Source organism: Oryctolagus cuniculus, chromosome 15 (assembly GCF_964237555.1).
Source record: "Oryctolagus cuniculus chromosome 15, mOryCun1.1, whole genome shotgun sequence".
Classification (NCBI taxonomy): domain Eukaryota; kingdom Metazoa; phylum Chordata; class Mammalia; order Lagomorpha; family Leporidae; genus Oryctolagus; species Oryctolagus cuniculus.
In genome coordinates this window covers 27,903,950-27,925,346 of record NC_091446.1, presented here as the reverse complement: position 1 = coordinate 27,925,346, position 21,397 = coordinate 27,903,950, and the positions used below count along the sequence as shown (strand labels likewise).

General features: G+C 43.8%; 1 protein-coding gene and 1 pseudogene across 4 annotated transcripts in view; one reads left to right on the top strand and one right to left on the bottom strand.

Annotated features, from left to right (window-relative positions):
- Positions 1-21,397, bottom strand: part of ARMH3 (armadillo like helical domain containing 3) — a 217,599-nt gene that overhangs the window by 141,559 nt on the left and 54,643 nt on the right. For all 4 annotated transcript variants that reach the window (XM_008270392.4, XM_002718677.5, XM_017348512.3 and 1 more), the window contains 6 exons: positions 20,273-20,366; positions 16,233-16,334; positions 14,163-14,221; positions 12,624-12,689; positions 9,870-9,939; positions 8,145-8,205 (listed from right to left, as the gene is read on the bottom strand). In XM_008270392.4, coding sequence (XP_008268614.1) covers positions 8,145-8,205; positions 9,870-9,939; positions 12,624-12,689; positions 14,163-14,221; positions 16,233-16,334; positions 20,273-20,366 — 452 coding nt within the window. The remainder of the gene's footprint in view (positions 1-8,144; positions 8,206-9,869; positions 9,940-12,623; positions 12,690-14,162; positions 14,222-16,232; positions 16,335-20,272; positions 20,367-21,397) is intronic.
- LOC108178437 (small ribosomal subunit protein eS26-like) lies at positions 19,307-19,733 on the top strand (annotated as a pseudogene).

Here is a 21,397-nt window from a genome sequence, read left to right as displayed (position 1 = left end):
TAAAACTGCTTATATAGTGCTATAAATTTCAGTGTAAATCATTCTGATAGTTTCCAAATGATCTAATTGAAGTGATATCCTGTATGACAGACCTGTCACTAAACAGTGCCCTTGCCTGAGCCACAATTTGCCTTAGTAAACTATAAACTTTTCTATCAACTGCCCCATGAATTGACAATCATTAGGTCCCTGTTGCTAAAAGCTTCGCTGCACCCAGCAAGGGTGGCCAGATGCTGCCCATGCATGATCACCCATGTCTGCTACATTCCTGGATGCCACTCATGCAGCCCGGTTCCGCAGAGGCTCTGTGTAGTTCAATTCCTGGCCCCAACAGCATCCCATCAACACTTAGCCAGTCCAGAGCAGTGGTGATTTACTACCTACATTCTCAGTCCATGTGCCATTCCTCTCTGATTCACTCAAAAGCTGTCTATATCCACTCCAGCATCGCTCCTAAGTTACTCTGTTGCTGTCTCCTCAGTCACTCAACAGATGAGACCATTACCTTTGTGAATTCACTAACTTATACTATCTATAAAGCTGAATGAAAAAATTTTTTATTTATTTTAAATATTTATTTATTTGAAAGTCAGTTAAAGAATGAAAGGGAGTGATATAGAGAGATCTTCCATCTGCTGATTCACTCCCCAGGTGGCTGCAATGCCCAGGGCTGGACAAGGCCAAGGCCAGGAGCCAGGTGCCAGGAGCTTCTTCTGCGTCTCTCACATGGGTACAGGGGCCCAAGCACTTGGGCCATCTTCTGCTGCTTTTCCCAGGCCATTATCAGGGAGCTGGATCCAAAGTGGAAGAGTCAGGACATGAACCAGCACTCATATAGGATGCTGGCATTCCAAGAGGAAGTTTTTACCTGCTACGCCACAATGCCACCCCCCGAATGGAAATTTTAACAACTGTTATTGCCTTAAAAATATATACAGGAGCTGGCAAAGTGGCACAGGGGTTTAAGCCACTGCTTGCAGCATCGGCATTCTCTATCAGAGTGCAGGTTCAAGTCCCAGCTGCTCTGACCCTGACCCAGCTCCCTGTTAATGCACCTGGAAAGGCAGCAGATGATGTCCCTATAATTCAAAGGAGTTGTTGGCTCCTGGCTTTGGCTTGGCCCAGTCCTAGCTGTTGTAGGCACTTGGAGAGTGAACCAGCAGCAGATGGAGATCTGTCTTTCCATATCTCTCTGTCCCTCTGCCTTTTATTTTTTTTTTTTATTTATTTTTTTTTTTGACAGGCAGAAGGTCTTCCTTTGCCGTTGGTTCACCCTCCAACGGCCGCCACGGCCGGCGCGCTGTGGCTGGCGCACCGCGCCTATCCGAAGGCAGGAGCCAGGTGCTTATCCTGGTCTCCCATGGGGTGCAGGGCCCAAGGACTTGGGCCATCCTCCACTGTACTCCCGGGCCACAGCAGAGAGCTGGCCTGGAAGAGGGGCAACCAGGACAGAATCTGGTGCCCCAACCGGGACTAGAACCGGGTGTGCCGGCGCCGCAAGGCGGAGGATTAGCCTACTGAGCCTCGGCGCTGGCCCCTCTGCCTTTCAAATATACCTTTTGTACTTGTGTGAGGCAGACATTTGGCACAGAGGTTAAATCATCATTTGGGAGGCCGGCACCCCACACTGGATTGCCTGGTTTGAGTTACAGCTCCTCTGCTTCTGATCCAGCTTCCTACTAACACACACCATGGAAGGCTACAGATGATGCTTCAAGTACTTGGGTCCCTGCCACCCATGTGGTAGATCTGAATAGAGATCCAGGCTCCTGGCTTAAGCCTGGCCTAGCCTGGGTTGTGGCAAGCATTTAAGGAGTAAACCAGTGGATGGAAGATCTGTCTTGTCTCTCTGCCTTTCAAATAAAAAATGAAAACACATTTATTTTATATATTTTTATATATGTAACATATAAATATATGCATGAAAAATGATTCCAAGTTTGGTGCTTTGGGAGGTGGGGACAGAGTTTCTCTTATGCCTGTGTGGTTTCCTATTTTAACAAAAGATGCTTCCATTTTCTCCTGAAATCTTCTTATAGGACCCACTGAAGTCTATACCTTTCTTCTGGCAACTGGTTTGAGAACATCTAATTTAAGAAAAGTCCAAGTTTTCCATGTAAGAGCAACAATGGAGAGTTTATTCTCCCCATTCTCAAATCCTGTGGCAGCAGCCAAGGTGGAAACAAGAATCAAGGAGTTGAGAACAGACACTGTGATGCAGCAGGTTAACACACCACTTGGACACCTGCATCCCATATTGGATTGTTGGTTTCAGTCTCAGCTGCTCCATTTCCAATCCAGCTTCTTGCTAATGTGCCTGGGAAGGCAGTGGATAATGACCCTTATTAGGTTTCTGCCACTCACACAGTAGACTTGGATGGAGATCCTGGCTCCTGGCTTCAACTTGGCCAGCCCCAGTTGTACACACATTTGGGGACAGAACCAGTGTTTGGTTGGAAGATCTCCCTGTCTCTACTTGTTTATCTCTCTCTTCCTCTCTCTCTCACTTTAACTCCTCAAATTGCTGCAACAGCCAGGACTGGACCAGGCTGAAGCCTGGAGCCAGGAACTACATCCTGGTCTCCCATGTGGGTGGCAGGGACCCAAATAGTTAGGCCATCATTGTTGCTTTCCCAAACTCATTAGCAGGGAGATGGATCAGAAACAGAGAAGTTGGGACTTGAACTGGCACTCTCCAATAGGGGATGCCTGCATCATGGGCGGCAGCTTAGCCTGCTGCACCAGAATGCCAGCCACTAAATAAATCTCTATTAAAAAAAAAAAAAAAAGCATCAAGGAGTACAATCAGAAGTGGAAATTAATTAGCTGGGTTTTCCTACCTCTTACTACTCGAGGCAAGACTTTTCCTTCTCTCTCTCTGTCTTTTGTATGAGAATTTTCTCCCATCATTACTTTACCTACAGTATTCATACACAGATATGAAATTGTTTCATTTCTGACCTAGATTCTGGCTTTGACTATTAAGTTTTCCATACTCCCTATTCTTTCATATTTTATCAGTAGGTTTATAAACTTATCTGAAATGGTAAAAATTCATTTTGCTTTCAATTTCTCATTCTGCTGTAAGCTGCTAAAAAGCTGTACATAATGAGAAGTGAGAGCAGCAATCTGGCCTGATGCCCAGTTGGGAGCAGCTAAGTTCACCTAAAAAGGACTTGATGCTCCAAATACTTGGGGGTGGGGGGAGAAAGGGAGTTGGCAGTGGGGGAAGGGAGATCTGGAAATATGCCCATAGGTAGTAATAAAGAAAGCAAATTCAGCCTCAGGCTGGGACCTTCTGCCCAGCCTCTGTCAACTTGATGGCTCATTATCCTCTCTATCTTCCCTGACCTCAGGACATTCAGTTAGGAAGCAGCAGGAAGAAAAAGCACCTAAGAAAGCGAGGCAAGAGACCAGCGTTGTGGTGCAGAGGGTTAAGCTGCTGCCCACAATGCCAGCATCCTACATGGGGCACCAGTTCAAGTCCCAGCTGCTACACAATTCAGCTCCCAGCTAATGTGCCAGGGAAAGAAGCAGAAAATGGCCCAAGTCCTTGGGCCCCTGCACCCCTGTGGAGATCTGGATGGAGTTCCGGGTCTGGGTTTTGGCCTGGCCCAGCCTAGCTCCTGTCATTGCAGCCATTTCTGAAGTGAACCAGTGGATGGAAGATCTCTGTGTCTCTCTTCTCTGTAACTATGCATTTCAAAAAAAAAAAAAAGACAATACAAAAACTCTTTTTGAGTGAACCAGTGGATGGGGAGATCTCCCTCTCTCCTGCCTCTCTCTCTCTCTGTCTCTCCTCTGTAACTCTGCTTGTCAATAAAACATTAGGGGTCAGCGTTGTGGCATGGCATCCCATATGAGCACAGATCTGAAACCTGGCTGCTCCACCGCCAATCCAGTTCTGGAAAGTAGCAGAAGACAGCTCAAGTGCTTGGGCCCCCACACCCACATCGGAGACCCAGAAGAAATTCCTAGCTTTCAGCTTCAGTCTGGCCCAGCCCTGGCTGTTGCAGCCATTTGGGGAGTGAACCAGTAGATGGAAAATCTGTTTCTTCCTCTCTTTCTGTAACTCTGGCTTTCAAATAAATAAATAAATCTTAGGAAGAAAGAAGGGAGGGAGGGAGGGAGGAAATCAGGCAGGCAGTACAAAATCTCGTTTGAGGGTAATGTTAGAAACTAAGGGAAGCTGAGGATTAGAAACTAGCACAGGCCAGTTTTACTGGCTGGTAATGTGAGGGTTTGGACAGACAGATCTGTACCTGTAACTCCACAGAATGAACATACAATCAGAACCTTAGCCCCACCTTCAGCTGCTTCTCATCATATGCTTAATTTCAGGCCACCTTTTTTCCTACTCTCTTACTCCCCTCCATGCACACTACATTCTAGCCATCCTGAATTCTTTCTTCCAAATATACCACACTTTCAACTTTCTAAGGCCCTGCACATACTTGTCCCTACCTCATATCCTCCTAGTGTTTCTTCACAACTCAGGTCAAAAGTAACCTTTTCTGTTATCTTCGCTGATGCCCCAGTAAGTATAATCACTCTATACAAAGCTTTCCTTTGTCACTTACAGCCTCTGAGTCAGAGACACATGACTGAATTTGGTTATGCAACTTACCAGCTGTTCAACTGTGGTATCAGCCTGCAAAATGGCCTCCAGGGGCTGGTGCTGTGGCGTAGAGGGTTAAGCTGCCGCCTGCAGCACCGGCATCCCACGTGAGCACCGGATACAGTCTGGGAAAGCAGCAAAAGATGGCCTGGACCCCTGCACCCACGTTAGGAGACCCAGACGAAGCTCCTGGTTACTGGCTTTGGCCTGACCCAGCCCCGGCCATTGCAACCATTTGGGGATTGAACCAGTGAATGGATGACTTTCTCTCTCTCTCTCTCTTCCTCTAACTTCGCTTTTCAAATAAATAAATCTTTAAAAAACAAAACAAAAAAGATGGCCTTCAATAATCCCTAGCTTCTAGTAGCCGTATTCTCTGTCTTACTATGTTTTATATTGCTATAACAATGCCACAGACTGAATAATTCCTAAAGAAGAGAAATTAATTTCTCACAGTTCTGGATGCTGAGAAATCCATTATCAAGGTGGCAACATCTGATGAGGGTCTTCTTGCTGCATCATCCCATGGTGGAAGGCAGAAGGTTGCGGACAAGGATGAGAGGGGAAGAGCAGGGAGAGAACAAAAGGGAGAGTGGAGGGAAAGAACTTGCACGACCTGGATTCAGCCTCTAGTTCTTTTAAAACAGGCATTAATTCATTCATGAGGGCAGATAGAGCCTTCATCGCCATTAAGCCCCAGCTCCCTTCACTGCTGCACTGGGAATTAAGTTTCCAACACAGGGGCCGGCATTGCGGTGCAGGACTTGAGACACAGCTTGTGATGCCACCATCTCATACTGGAGGGCCAGTTCTAGTCTTGGCTCCTCCACTGCTGATCCAGCTTCCTGCCAATGTGCCTGGGAAGGCAGTGAAATATGGCCCAAGCACTTGGGCCCCTGCCACTCATGTGGGAGACCAGGACAGAGTTCCTGGCTTCTGGCTTCAGCGTGGCCCAGATTTGGCTGTTCTGCCATTTGGGGAGTAAATAAGCATACAGAGGATCTCACCCTGTCTCTCCTCTCTGTTGCTCTTTCAAATAAATAAATCTACTTTTTTAAAAAAAAGTTTCCAACACATATGTTTTAGGGGACATATTCAAGCCACAGAACCCCTGGTACAATATGTTTCCACACATCAGAGTCAGTCTGTGTGACTGTTAACAAAAATGATCTATCACCAGGAGATCAGGTTATAACGGATGCAGTGGCTTCCATCTTGGGTTCTCATGTTCCTTCTCTCTCTTAGATGACTTGTTTTGGGGAAAGCCAGCTGCCACGCTGAGCAACCCTATGGAGAGTCCAGGAGGCAAAGAACACAGGCTTGACAATAACCATTAAGTGAGCCTAAAGCAGACTGTCCAGCCCCAGCAGAACCTCAGATGCCTGCATCCCCAGTTAACACTTTGATTGCAGCCTTCTCAGAGACCCTATGCCAAAACTATCCAGCTAAGCTTCTCTTGGATTCCTGATCCACAGAAGTGAGATGGTAAGCATTCCTTTGAAACCACTAGGTTCTGGGATAGCCTGTTACACAACAACAGATAACTAATGTACCTGAGAAGGGATGGTAACAGCCCCAGATTTATAGTAAGAAAAGCTGGGTTCACGTCTAGGAAATGAATCTTACTAACAGAACATGCTTGGGCAAAGCATTTCATTTCCTGAGCTTTAGTTCCTCATTTATGAGAAAACTGAGAGGGACAACAGCAACATACTACAAAGTAAACAGCACACCCTGAAACTGGAACAAAAGGTGACCACACCAGAAATGCAGTCTAAAACGAAAACAAATCTGATCCCTAAAGTACTGAGGTTGAGAGACTCTAAAATAAGCACAAAATTCACCTAGTGAGGGTTATTATGAGCAACTTTTCATGGTCCTTGAATTACGGATCAGACTTATTTATAGCATCCCAAAATTATGGGAAAATGTAAAGTGTAACTTTCTTACATTATACACATTTTTCAGATCTAAGAAATGGAAACTATATAGTCTACAAGCAATCTAAAAAGCTGCAGTCTACTCTTTTTACAGTGAAATCCTTTATACCTCCCAAGGTTCCAGGCCTGGCATTGGAATGAAGCACACTGTACTGTACTTGCTGTGCACCAAATTTCTCTCTCACCCAAACCAATATGGTCAGACTCAGTTCAGATACTTTTTAAGGAATAAATATATACATACTTGGGATCACACTAATGTGGCACAGCTGTTCTCAGATATTAACTATAATAATACAAAAGAGGCAAAGGAGAAAGAAAATCTAAAGGCTTATATTGTGTGGCAATATGATGACTTTCAGCTGCCTGCAGCTGGCCACACCTTAAAGAATTGTGAGGAGGGGCTAGAACTGTGGCATAGCTGGTAAAACCGCCACCTGCAGCGCCAGCATCCCATATGGGCACCAGTTTGAGTCTTGGCTGCTCCTCTTCCAATCCAGCTCTCTGCTATGGCCTGGGAAAGCAGTAGAAGATGACCCAAGTCTTGGGCCCCTGCACCAGGATGGCAGGCCCAGAAGAACCTCCTGGTTGATCAGCGCAGCGCTGGCCGGCTGTTGCAACCATCTGGGTAGTGAACCAGCGGATGGAAGACGTCTCTCTTTCTCTCTCTCTCTGCCTCTCTGTAACTCCAACTTTCAAATAAATAAAAAAAAATCGTAAAAAAAAAAAAAAAAAGAATTGTGAGGAACAGTCTGACATCCTGAGCAGGCAGGACTCTCCCAGCCAAGCCTCTGGAGACATAATCTGCCTAGCTACCAGGGCTCCAGCAAGGCTGTCGAGACAATACTGAGTGAGAATGGAGAGAAAAAAGCTCCATCTCTCTGACTTGCTCCTGCCTTCTAACTACTACTGACTGCTGTGATGCCACAGTCCAAAGACAAATGAGTGGTCATTGCACCTCTTCAGATTACAGCAGCCCCCAACAACACTTCAGCCCAGCTCCTCGTGAGTGTGCCAAAACAGTGACAAGGAATGTGTGTTGAATCCAAAGTGCAGTTTGTACTGTTCCCCGCTCTGAAAAGATGGACAAATCCAGGCCAAAAAATGTACCCTGACACTACTCCACACAAAATGTGCTTTTCTTAATGTAAAGTATATACAAGCTATACAGCTTCTATCACTTGATTCTTTCGTTGTTGTTGTTGTTAAAGATTTATTTATTTATTTGAAAGTCAGAGTTACACAGAGAGAGGAGAGGCAGAGAGAGAGAGAGAGGTCTTCCAACCACTGGTTCACTCCCCAATTGGCCGCAATGGCTGGAGCTGGGCTGATCCAAAGCCAGGAGCCAGGAGCTTCTTCCATGTCTCCCATGCAGGTGCAGGGGTCTAAGGACTTGGGCCATCTTCTACTGCTTTACCAGGCCATAGCAGAGGTCCTGATGGGAAGTGGAACAGCTGGGACTAGAACCGGCGCCCATATGGGATGCTAGTGCTTCAGGCCAGGGTGTTAACCCACTGTACCACAGCGCTAGCTTACTTGATTCTTTAAAATAGAGATGTACTCATAAAGCAAATCACAGGACTTACACATAGAGATCCATAGGAAACTCCTTCATCATGTGTGTTACAATAAACTCCACCATCAGGTCTGAAAGAAGAAAGGTGAAAAATTTGATCAATTAGAAGATTTACTGCTTGCTTTTGAGTTGGAAAAAAAGCTTCTGAATATACCCTCACTCTTGCTGAACGTCATCCTTTAACTACATCAGTACTCTCATTCATTTAAATTTACTTTATATAAGGTTCTTCTTACACCACCTGCCACTTGTAACAAGAAAATTAGTTCACTCCCTTATTTCCAAAAGGATACCTAAATTCTAGACAAGGAAGATTTCATTGTGTAGATGTTTCATACCATGGCACTAGCACAAAATGCCAGAGGGAAATCATATTCTGACACTGGAGCAATGAGGCAAGCAGAGGAGAAATTATAGATCACATCTGTGTAATCAGAGCTCAGCTCTAAATCTATGTCAGCTTACCTCATCTCACTATCCTGCTCAGTTTGACAGATACTGACTGAAATGGTCTGTGGGAGCTTGAGTCAATAGAAGCTTATTATACAGTCTTAATTACTGTTTCTAAAACCAAGTAGATTTAGAAACTGGGGATAAGTATTCAAGATAAAAGGGATTAAAAGTTCAGTTAGTTCCCCTGACAAAAATGCAGAATTCTGGGAAGACAAAATCACCCACAATACAGCTCCATACAGGCAGTTCTATCAGCCTCTCACCCACCTTAATTTACTCAGAGTGGGGAGCAGCTGTTTATCCATCTATTTATTTATCTATTAGCTAAGATGCCCATGTTCCACATCTTAATATCTGGAATCTACACCTGGATCTGGCTCCTGACTCCAGCTTCCTGTTAATGCAGACCCTAGGAGACAACACTGATGGTTCATAAAACTGGGTCCTGCCCACCTACATGGGAGACAGAATGAGTGCCCAGCTCCCAGATAAAGCAGTCATTTGGTGAGTGAGCCAGAGGGTGGGAGCTCTTTGTCTCTCTGCCTCTCAAATAAATCAATGCATTTTTTTGTTTTTATTTGACAGGCAGAGTTAGACAGTGAGAGAGAGACAGAGAGAAAGGTCTTCCTTCCGTTGGTTCACCCCTCAAATGGCCACCACGGCCAGTGCGCTGCGCCGATCCAAAGCCAGGAGCCAGGTGCTCTTCCTGGTCTCCCATGTGGGTGCAGGCGCCCAAGCACTTGGGCCATCCTCCACTGCCTTCCCGGGCAGAGAGCCGGACTGGAAGAGGAGCAACTAGGACTAGAACCCAGCACCCATATGGGATGCCGGTGCTGCAGGCAGAGGATTAACCAAGTGAGCCACGGCGCCAGCCCCAAATGCAAATTTTTTTAATAAGTTACTCTGAGGAAGTTCTGTATGTCTGAACTCAGAACTTCAAGCCCCTGGCCAACTGACACAGCGATCTGGATGAAGAAAGGAAGAATTTGAAATCTTGAACAAGAGTAAGATATTTTACAAATTTAAATCATGTTTCAAGTTTAGACATAGCCTCCTGCCTCTCCCTGGAAAAATGTTTCCTTTGAATGAGAACACTCTCTTTTACTGAGCATAATATTCATTAATAGTATTTTACCAAACGCAATAATAAACATGGTTTCTAAGGCCAGGAAAGAAACGTAACTAGCAACTTCTTCTCTGAGGAAATAACACACTTCTCCTAACCACAAGCTCCTATTACTGCCCTGAAAAAAAAATGCCAATCTCAATGATACTCACTCACCCAGTACTGCACAGACTAGAGGACGGCAGGGAAGGTTCTTATCTGCTGCCTTCTTCCTGTGTCTCATAGGCTTCACACACATACAAAACAGAAGAAGGAAGGAAGTTAGCAGCCACCTGAAGTGAGATGCACTGGCTCATCATCACATTTCTCACGCAAGTACAATCACCACTAGAGATGTGACCTTCTCCTTCTCTAGCGGTAGGGTAGGACAGAGGCAGGGCAGGGAGGATTTGTAAATACTTCTCAGTTGTCAGTGCAGCCCTGTGACAAAAATACAACTAATAGCAAGTCAACAGTCCCAAAGGGCACTGGGGCACACAACAGGAAAGCCACTGTTTTCATCTGTATTGTACAAGAAAGAGGGCATTACTGGCAACAGAAAAGGTACTTTTTGGTATTTTCATTTGATAGTAAAGTAATAAAAAGAAGAGGCTGCAACCATAGCAGTTACAAAAAGTGAAAGTAAGTTTCAAATCTATATCTCTAAATAAATAAATCTATATGTCATGGTATCTTTTAACGCTTCCAAGCTTCAGGAATCCCTGATCCTACATGTTCCATTTCCCCACTTCTCAGATGAATAAATCAAAGCAACATCTCATTTCAGTCAATCAAAAATATTAATACATTTTGAGAATAAAAGGCTTAGCCTCATCTCCTTATTGAAATTAAAATTTGAAAGGCAGAGAAACAAAGAGTGTGGGACAGAAATAATGAGAGAGATTTTCCATTTGCTGGTTCACTTCCCAAATGCCCACAATAGCTGCAGCTGGGACAGGTCAAAGCCAGGAACCAGGGGCTGGCATTATGGTGTAGAAGATAAAGCTGCAAAGCTGGGATCTCATACAGGCCCTGGTTCATGTCTTGGCTGCTCCACTTTTGATCCAGCTCCCTGCTAATGGTCTGGGAAAAGCAGCGCAGGATGGCCCAAGTGTCTGGACCTCTGCCATCCACATGGGAGTCCTCGATGAAAGTCCTGGCTCCTGGTTTCAGCCTGGCCCAGCACTAACTGTTGCTGACATCTGGGGAGTGAACCAGTAGATGGAAAATCTCTCTCTCTCTCTCTCTATAACTCTTTCAAAATAAAGACATAAGTTTTTTTTAAAAAACCTAGAACCCAGAACTCCCTCTGGGTCTCCCACATAGGTGGCAGGGACCCAAGTACTTGAGTCATCTATCACCTGCTGCCTCCTAGGGTACACAGTAGCAAAAAACTGGAATCAGCAGTGGAGTCAGGAACTTGAACCCAGGCACTCCAATATGGAATGTAGGTGTCCCAAATGGCACCTTAACCTCTGTGCCACAACACCCACTCTGAAATCTATGTTATTAATGGGTAGGTGCTTGGCCTTGCTCTTAAGACACCCACATCTCATACTGGAAATCTTCGGTTCAATACCCACCTCCTGCTATTGACTCCAGCTTCCTCATATTGCCAGGGAAGCAGCAGTGATGCCTCAAGTAACTGGGTTCCTGCCACCTATGTGGAAGCCTCAATAGTGTTCCTGGCTCCTAGCTTTGGCCTAGCCTAGTCCTAGCTGTTGCAAGCATTTGGAGAGTGAACCAGCAGATGGGAGATCTGTCTATCTGTATGTCTCCATCTCGCTCTGTCTCTATTACTTTTTCTGGCTCTCAAATTCTTTAAAAAGAGAAAACAAATCTATGTTACCGATATATTCCAATATTATTGCCATGGACACATGGTTATGGATCTTTCTATGCTGTTTTAAGATATAGCTCATGGGGGGCCGGTGCTGTGGTGCAGCGGGTTAACACCCTGGCCTGAAGTGCCGGCATCCGATATGGGCGCCAGTTCTGGTCCCAGTTGTTCCACTTCCAATCCAGCTCTCTGTTATGGCCTGGGAAAGCAGTGGAAGACGGCCCAAGTCCTTGACCCCTGCACCAGCATGGGAGACCTGGAAGAAGCTCCTGGCTCCTGGCTTTGGATCAGCGCAGCTCCAGCCATTGTGGCCAATTGGGGAGTGAGCCATCGGATGGAAGACCTCTCTCTCTCTCTCTCTGCCTCTCCTCTCTCTGTGTAACTCTGACTTTCAAATAAATAAATAAATCTTAAAACATATATATATGTATATGTATATGTGTGTGTGTATATATAATATACATATATATATATATATACACAGAGCTCATGGGGCCAGCATTGTGACACAGCAGGTTAAAGCCCCAGACTGCAGCACAACCATCCCATATGGGCGCAGGTTCAAGTCCCAGTTGCTCCTGGGAAAGCAATGGAGGATGGCCCAAATGTTTGGGCTGCTGCACCCACATGGGAGACCCAAAAGAAGCTTCTGGCTCCTGGCTTTGTATCGGCTCAGCTCCAACAGTTGCAGCCACAGGGGGAGTGAACCAGCAGGTAGAAAACCTCTCTCTCTCTTTCTCTCTCTCTCTCTCTCTCTCTCTCTCTCTTTCTCTCTGAGTCTCTGTCTCTACCTCTCTCTGTAACTCTTTCAAATAAATGAAATAAACTTTATTTTTTACAAAATGGATACTGCTAGGTTTGACGCTTCTAAAAAAAAAAATCAAAACCAAAAAAAAAAAAAAAAAGATATAGCTCATGACACACACGAAAATACCAACAACAGGCACAGGTCTGTTGAACACCAGTAATCCAAAAGCCCTTTGGCACAATTTTCCACTCACATTTCTTCTAGTAAATCAATTTCATCCCAATTCTACCAACACACAAAAAATTTCCTCTAAGAAAAACCAAGAAGCAAAAGTTAAACCTACCATTCTGTGCAAGTTTACCCGAAAATTCATGTTGTCATCATGCAAAAATGCATTGGCATACTGATCCTAACAAAAACATAGAGAAAAAAGAGTGAGAGCTATATTTAAGAAACTCAATTTGTAATCACGCTTCCTACAAATCCTTGGACTTTAAGAACTACTTTCAAGTAACAGCTGGAAAACTAATGGGATAAGCTCTTGCCTTTATGTCAAACCCTACTTAAGACCTGAGACTTGACTTGGATATAATTTCCCAGTGTGTCTCTAACTGGTCAAAAATCTCTAGGCAAATTAAAAACAGCAAGAATGAAGGCACAAGGACTTGAGGCAAATGCTGGGAGGAATCTGTTTTCCTATTTCCTCTTCCTTCCCATCTGCCCAAGCAGCCAGCTCTGTGTGGAACAGCTTGGAGGTTTTCCTAAGGGCTGCAGGTCGCTGTGCAGGCTCCCCCTGAGGTTCTAGAGTAAGAGGAAAGGTCTGTGCTCTGCTGGAAATGTACTCAGCAGAGAGGAGAAAGCTGTTACACAGGCAGTGTGAAAGCAAGCAAGACCCTGTCTGTCCTTGGCTTTGCTAAAGACAGAGAGAAAATCAAACACCTCTCACCATGAATTGGGAATAATATCCCTTGGCCCTTTCCCAATGCCTTTTCTGAAGATTTGACATGCCTACAGACTCCAATTACCAAGAACTGCTACAATTTGTGAAAAACAACTCCTTTAAAGATTTTCTTAGAAAGATTTTCTAAAGCAATTACACGAGGCCCACTGGTAATAAGCAGCTCTTCTATAACCAGTTACCCCTAACCTCTTACAAAGCACCAACCCACAGAGAACATGAAAAGGGAAAGACTATGAAAGATCTGTACGCCATGTGGACCACCTTCACTATTTTTCTTGAGAGAAAAGAGCAGAGTAAGGAACAGTGAAGGGGGAGGGTGAAGCTATAAATTTCATTCCAAACTAACTCAAGTTCTGCCATACCTGTGTGTCATCAGGCTCCACGCTGAGGTCAGTGAGGTCGAGCCTGAGTGACCCAAGCAAGAGCACCGCCTTGCTCCTCTCAGGTCTTGTTATTCACCAAACTGCAACCAGCCAGCTTTCCCTACCACCGTTTTACCCACAGGAAACCTGAGCTCCACTTTTATTTTGTTAAATGGGCAAAATACACAATATGAGCAGCTTCAAGTTAAAAGGTATCAAGTCTCTGGTCTAAAACTCTTAAGAGCCAGAATCTTCCAGCTCTCGATTACAGCAGTTATCGTCTCACAATTCTTTATTAATTCATCCATTTAATGCTAATAGTGTCTCTACTTCAAGCCAGACACTGAAAACATAGCGATGAAGGAAAACAGTGTCCTAGCTGTCAGAGCTGACATTCCTGTGGGCAGACAGACAAGACAAAGTAGCAAGATTTTCTCTCCCAAGTTTAAAGATCCTAAAAGTCAGAAGATAAGAACTACATTGGGAAGGTTGTGGGAAGACAGGAAGAAACAGCACTTTGTAAGAGATTAACTGATACCAGAAGGCTGATGAGACCTACCTCTGCAATACATGTAAGGATAATCAGACAGAGTTTCCCACTGTGCAGCCTGTGTTCATCTGAAACAAAAAAATTAACTCTTGTCTGTATATCATCCAGACCACGTTTCAGTAAGGAATGAAGCTAGATCATGAAAAGGAACACTCATACTCTCCCCACAAAATTAACAAGTGGAAATTACCATAGTACTACTACAGTAATTCCTGCACCCTTCCCAGACAAAAGAATTCCCTGGAAGACTTTCTTCTTAAATCTCCAGGTAGTCTGTTAAATAGCTGACCACCTTCCTGAAAGCCACTTCACAACATAATGGTTCCCAATTTCATGGTCCAATTTAGAGCCATGCCCTTTGCTTCTGAACTGTCGGGATCATTTCATTTCCCACCCCTCATCCACCAGTTATAAGCACCACCATCTATACCACCTATCACAATATCTAGAAAAGTTTTGTGACTGTTCATTGCAAACTGACAAAGAAATTAACTAGAGACCACATAGGGTCCAGCCTACCTTCCTGCACTGGACATATTACTTATGACCAAGGAGACCATGAACTCTTGATCACTTTTCATCTTGCCAAAACTGTTCACTCAGCAAACATTTACTTAGCACCTAACTCTGTGGCAGGCACTGTTCCAGGCATTAGAGACACAGCACTGAACTAAACATATGAAGCTGGGGCCGGCACCATGGTGCACTAGGTTGGTCCTCCGCCTGTGGCGCCAGCATCCCATATTGGAGCACCAATTCAAATCTAAGCTCTTCTGCTTCAAATCCAGCTTCCTGCTAATGTGCCTGCAGAGGCAGTGGAAGATGGCCCAAGTCCTGGGGTCCTTGCCACCCATGTGGGAGACCCAGATGGAGTTCCTGGCTCCAGCAAATGCAAGAATTCTCTCTCCTTCCTTTACTCTGCCTTTCAACCCAAAGCCAGGAGCCAGGAACTAAGTCTAGGTCTCCCATTTGGGTGGTAGGAACCCACATACTTGAGCTGTCATCTGCTGCCTCCCAGGTGCATTAGCAGAGCGCTAGATCTGAGATGTGAAATGGCTGGAACTCAAACCAGATACTCTGACACAGGAAGCATGCAACTCAAGGAGCAGCTTAACAGCTGCACCACACTGTCCATCCCTGAGGGAATCTTAAAACTAGGATATATTTCATTTACATGAAATACCTAGAATAGCCAAATCCATAGAGACAGAATGTAAAATGGTGATTGCCAGAGAATGGAAGGAAATAGAATGAGGTATAAGCGTTTAACAGATCCACTGTTTTGTGAGATGAGTTCTGGAAATGAATGGTAGTGAATGAATGGTAGGTACATGAACGTATGGTAAATGTTATATATATACTACAATAATAAATAAAAATTGCAAGCACTCACATAAATCTAGCATAAATAAAAAGACAAAATTGGGACATGTAGTAGACAGAATTTGCTAAGTGCCCTAACAATCCTTTCTCACTCCTAGCCCAACTAGTCCACTAACTTCCCAACAATTAAAAGGCCATAGTAAAATCATAAACGAGGAAGACCAAAATTTAACAGGAAAAAAAATTCAAACTTTCCTAATACCCACTCCTCTCCCACTGGCTTCTAAACACAGGCACTGACACGTCCACGTTAAGTGTTAAGGAACACTGTGTCCCTCTGAATCTCACCTCCTCCTACTGTGTGCTGTACGACAGTCCTAATTCTCACCACAAGCTGATGCTTTCAGTTCTTATTCTTATTCTCAAGAGGGAATTCCCTGAAGCGTGCTAATCCCCCCTACTTCCCACACATAAGTGTCTGCATCTACTTACCAAGATATGCTAAGACTTGCTGGTTTTGGAGAGACCAGTTTTTTTCCTGTTCTATTTTTGAGCACTCCCCTCCAGCTTCAGGTTTTCCCAACACCACCTAATTGCCTTCTAGCAGTGTGAAATTCCTGCTTTCCAGCAATCAAGACCATCACCCTGCACAGGGAGGTTCATCTTGTAAAAGCTTCAAAATATGAATCCAACTCTTTGATTCTCACTTCATGCCACACTTCCCACTTCCTGAGCCCCTAAAGTAGTATTCCTTACCTTTGGTGTCCTGCATGACAATGGAGCTATACTTTAGGAAGGTTATCAGTAGATTACTGGTCTGTACATCTGCATCCAGTGGGAGTTCCACAGAGCTTATAACTGGAATAGAACAGATAAAGTGCGCTTAGACTATAATATGTTCTACCCAACACTTCTACCCACATAGCCCATTTACCAGTAGGCACAAAAATGACTAAATCAGCTTTTTCCACAACAGAGGGAGGATCAAGTGCTTATCACAAAACTTTTCTTCCTAGTCCTCTAGAGCCTTTCCTAATCCCAAAATTGAGCCCAATGACCTTCTCTCCCATTTAGAGCCAGTCTCTAGGAACATGGCTTTTCTCCCAACATCCTAGGAGGGGTTATATTGATTCCAGTTCCATCCCCAAGGAAGCCAAAAGAGGTCAAGACCTTTTCAAAGGCACTGTGATGTCTACTTAGAGGAAAGATCTGTGTTGAATATAAATGAGACTTGCTTTAATGAGTCTCTTGCTTAAAATAAATGAAAATTCCTTCCTAATAAGGAGAAATTGTGCTCAAGTTTTGGGAACAAGCCTTTAAGCAGAAAGGATCCAAGATGGAGGGAGAAAAAGTTAAGGGAGAACTATGTTCAAATTCTACCCATAAACCCTACTCCCTAAGAGGGAACTGGGAAAGGAATATACACTGAAAACAAGTGAACAACATTGATTGGGATAGGCTTGTAACTAAGTTTTACATATCCTGCTGCTGCTTCCAAGAGAAATCTCCTTTTCCATTCTCTGAGCTATAGTCCCAACAAACAATGAGGGACCGACCACACCAGGACTAACCCACACAGAACAGTTTTGAAACAGACCACCCAGGATCCTAAGACTTCAAATTAGATTTAATTGTCTTATTAAGTGCTTTTACAGTGTCCAAGACATAATGTATAAACAGGAGGAGGCTCACAATGGCCCAGATAAGCTAGAGAATCTATAGCTTTCTGCTGTACTTTCAGCCATGAAGACGCAGCTGAGTATGGAACGTTACTCATAATATGTATTCACAACCTTAATGGCTCCCTCTGCAGTTATTACAATGCATGCAGATAGCACTTATTAACAGTGGGAAACATTTGCATATTTCAGTTCTATAATATACAGCAAGCACAACAAAAAACCTTAAGAGAAGACATGAGCGTGCCCAGCCCTTGGCTGTGCTCCCACAGTTCAATCCTCAAGAACTAACAAAAAACAAGTATATTTTTATGCTGAAATACTAAAAGGTCTTAATTCATGTTATGGGTTAATGACCTGAGACTGTCATTTCAAACCATAGCCTATTGTGAAGCTCAGAGTCCACAATCACCCCTTTTCCCAATATAAAGAGGTGTCTAACTGGTAAGTGGGACTTTGTTCCCCACTCACACACAGAGATAACTAGAATACTATCTTATATAATATGCAGAAATATAGAAGCACATGTATTTTTAGTTTACCAGAAAGTCCTCTCATGCCAAGGCTGAATTGTCAAATGTCAAGTTTGATCTGAGAACAAATGCTACAATAAAACTGCTGGCTTTTCAAAACAATGGCTCCAGGGACACACCTTTTCATATAACTGGGCTACCAAGCACTACTATAATTAAAAACCAAAAATTAAAAAGAAGGTTATAATACTTAGGACCCCTACAGAAAGTAAATGAGTTAGAAGGGAGGAAAAAGAACAACTAGAACTGAGACAGAATAAAATCCCTCACAAATTAAAATCTCTCATTCCTTGATCTTTGGCTTCACCATTCTTTGCAGCAGCTTTTGTCAAGAAAGACAAGCATTTGAAAGTGGGCTGACTTGATCTTCCCACTAGAAAAAATAAAAGCTCACTGGTTGTAGGTAAGTAAGCACAAATCCTGCTATTGCATAATCAAGTGTGTGGGAGGAAGTGTTCACAATGAACAGTCTGAAAGGCAATTCTCTGAAGCATCCAAACCCTAACCTCACATGGAACTCTCATATATGTGTGCGTGTGTGTGTATATATGGCTTTTGATATCCATGGTAACCAGGCAGGCTTCATCCTTAAAGAGAAAATACAGTATTTCCATTGGATGATTCAGTGACCTGAATAAACACAGACAAGTAGGCAATCCTCACTACTTGCTCCTTCTCATTAAGATATTTTGGAATTTGGCTTTCAATTCTAAACAGATCCAATTCACTACCACAAACCTAGTTATCACAGTACCCCCCTCCACCATGCTTCTGTACTGCCTATATTGCCTAGAAATGCTACTGTCAAAGAGAGTGTATGAAAACAGAGGGAAAGCAGAACAAAGGAAGTCACTTCACATAGAAACAGTAGGTAGACACAAACAAAGGGTCAAAGTTGGATTTCCTGTACTTCTTTGTCTACAATGAAGTTAACATCTAAGGTACAACATCAACTATTAAAGTAGGTTAGTTTTAGGCAACGGTATTCCATCAAAAACACTCAGCCTGGCCGGCGCCGCGGCTCACTAGGCTAATCCTCCGCCTAGCGGCGCCGGCACACCGGGTTCTAGTCCCGGTCGGGGCGCCGGATTCTGTGCCGGTTGCCCCTCTTCCAGGCCAGTTCTCTGCTGTGGCCAGGGAGTGCAGTGGAGGATGGCCCAAGTGCTTGGGCCCTGCACCCCATGGGAGACCAGGAAAAGCACCTGGCTCCTGGCTCCTGCCATCGGATCAGCACGGTGCACCGGCTGCAGCGCGCCGGCCACGGCGGCCATTGGAGGGTGAACCAATGGCAAAGGAAGACCTTTCTCTCTGTCTCTCTTTCTCACTGTCCACTCTGCCTGTCAAAAAAAAAAAAAAAAAAAAAACACTCAGCCTACCATAATTGGTTAATTCAGATAGCATGGAATTTCGGGAAGCTAAATTGATAATTTATTTTCTGCTACCTTTTTCTAAAATCCTAACCATAATATTTATAAGGAGGAATTTTTTGTTGCTATTACTGCTTTTAGAGGACAAAATCTTTTTTTCCCATACATATACACATTTTATTCAATAGGTCCAAGTATATGAAGTTTCCAATATTCAAAATTTACTTGGGTCCTTGGTTCCAGAAAGATAAAGAAGGAACAATGGCCAGGCTAAAAAGGGCTGTGGCCTTGTGCACCCTATTTGCTGCACTAACTGCACTTGTGTGTCCAAGGACAAGGCCATTAAGAAGTTCGTCCTTCAAAACATGGTGGAGGTCACAGCCCTCAGGGACATCTCCAAAGCAGTTGCTTTCAATGCCCATGTGCTGTATGTGATGTTGCGCCATTCACAGCAAAGTGGTCAGAAATCCATCTCATGAAGCCCACAAAGGCCAGACACCACTGCCCTGACTTACACCTGCTGCTAGTGCCCCACGACCTCCACCAAACCCCATGCAAGGAGCATTATCTTTAAGGGCTGAAGAAAAATTATTCTCCGGAAAAAATAAAGTAGAAATTTATGCTTTAAAAAAATTTCCTACAAAAATTGCAATTTCACTGAGTTTGACTCGATTCTAGACTTTTTGAAGGCAAGTTACTATGTCACGCAAGTTTTTCTTCTGTTTTGTTTTTGGTGCAAAGTTATTGACACAAGCTATAGAGACAGTAGTTTAAGTGGTTCTCTTTTTTTCTTTTTTTTTTTTAATTTCTCTTTTTTTCTTACTACCACCCCCTTCTTCTCTCCCTTCCTTCTGTTTTCTCCTTCCTTCCTTCTGTTTTTCTTTTGTTTTTGAGATAACATACTTTAAATTTACACATTACAGTAAAAAGGCTTAATACTACACGAGTAAAAAGAAAAAGAAGGGGGCAAAATCTTAAATACTCACTGAATTCCCAAATATAATCAGAAGAGGAGCAGCAGAGACTAGAACTGGCGCCCATATGGGATGCCGGCACCATAGGTAGAGGCTTGGCCTGTTATGCCACAGTGCTGGCTTCCAGATATATTTCTTAACTGAAAGAATTAATAACTGTGTTTTTTGTTCAGCACAGCTATACTCACTCTTAAAGATCCACAATCACATCAATCAAGAACACCTAAGAGGTGGTGAGTTTACCATCAGAAGAGGGTGGAGTGGTACCAAGTGGTGTGACTGGGGTTGTTGGAGCAGGACTGACAGGAGTCGTCACCAAGCCCATTTCTGGATGACTCTGAAAGAATTAAGAAAAACAGAAAATCCAGTTCTTCCTAAGTATCCTCTGCATAAAAGCCTTACTAGTATTTCCGACCCCCAATCAGACAGCTCACTGAGGAGGGTCGTCTTGTACATCTAGGTCCCATCAACATCTGAGTACTAACGATGCTTGCAAACTAACAAGAAGCTCTGTGGCTAGTTTTCTTTAAGCACCTAGGTTTTCATTACATAAATTTTTCTGTAGAGCCATATGAATAAATAATTGAAATACACAAATCCACAGAATTATTCTACAAAAGGAAGGCATTCACAGTCCTCTGCAGATGTGGAAAGGGACTACTCTCATTAGATCACCTAACATACATCTATAAGCTGTTCTGATGACCAGAACTGACTGTTAGATGTAGGTGAACCAAGGGGATTCCAGGTACTGTGAAAAGAGTTATGGAAATGGCAGCATTCCTGTTCCCCACAAACAAGAACGTGTGGGGTAGGGACATGGAGACACTGGCACACACCAGGTAAGCACCAAAACAGATGACTCCTCTGTCCTTGCCCTTCCCCAGTCTACCTGCCACGTTAGCTCTGGAGAAGCAAGCAGTGACGGCTGTTTCTAACCTCACTTCTCTTTCCCAACACCTTCACCAGTTCTTTACCTTCCTTACCTCCTTCTAAGAAAAGAATGGAGTGAAAATGGTGGAGAAGCCTCTTACTGCATCAGTCACAAAAACCAGCAACTGTCCTATGAAGCAGACCCCAAACCAGCAGAGTTTTAAGTATGACATCTTTCCATTAAAATTCAAATCGGCAGATTCCATACAAATCTTACCTTTGAGGAAAAAGCACAAGCAAACTTTTCTCCAAAAGAAACCTACATACATATTTTAAACTACGGCTTCAAGGTAAAAATACTATCAATTTTTTAAGACAGCTTTCCTGAACTTGAGATCTCGGCCTATTTTAGTTCCTTCTCTGCCAGTTACTAGGGAGAACCCTCAAGCATGTGACCCTCATGAATTCCATGGCTTCCTGCTTTCAATGTTTGCA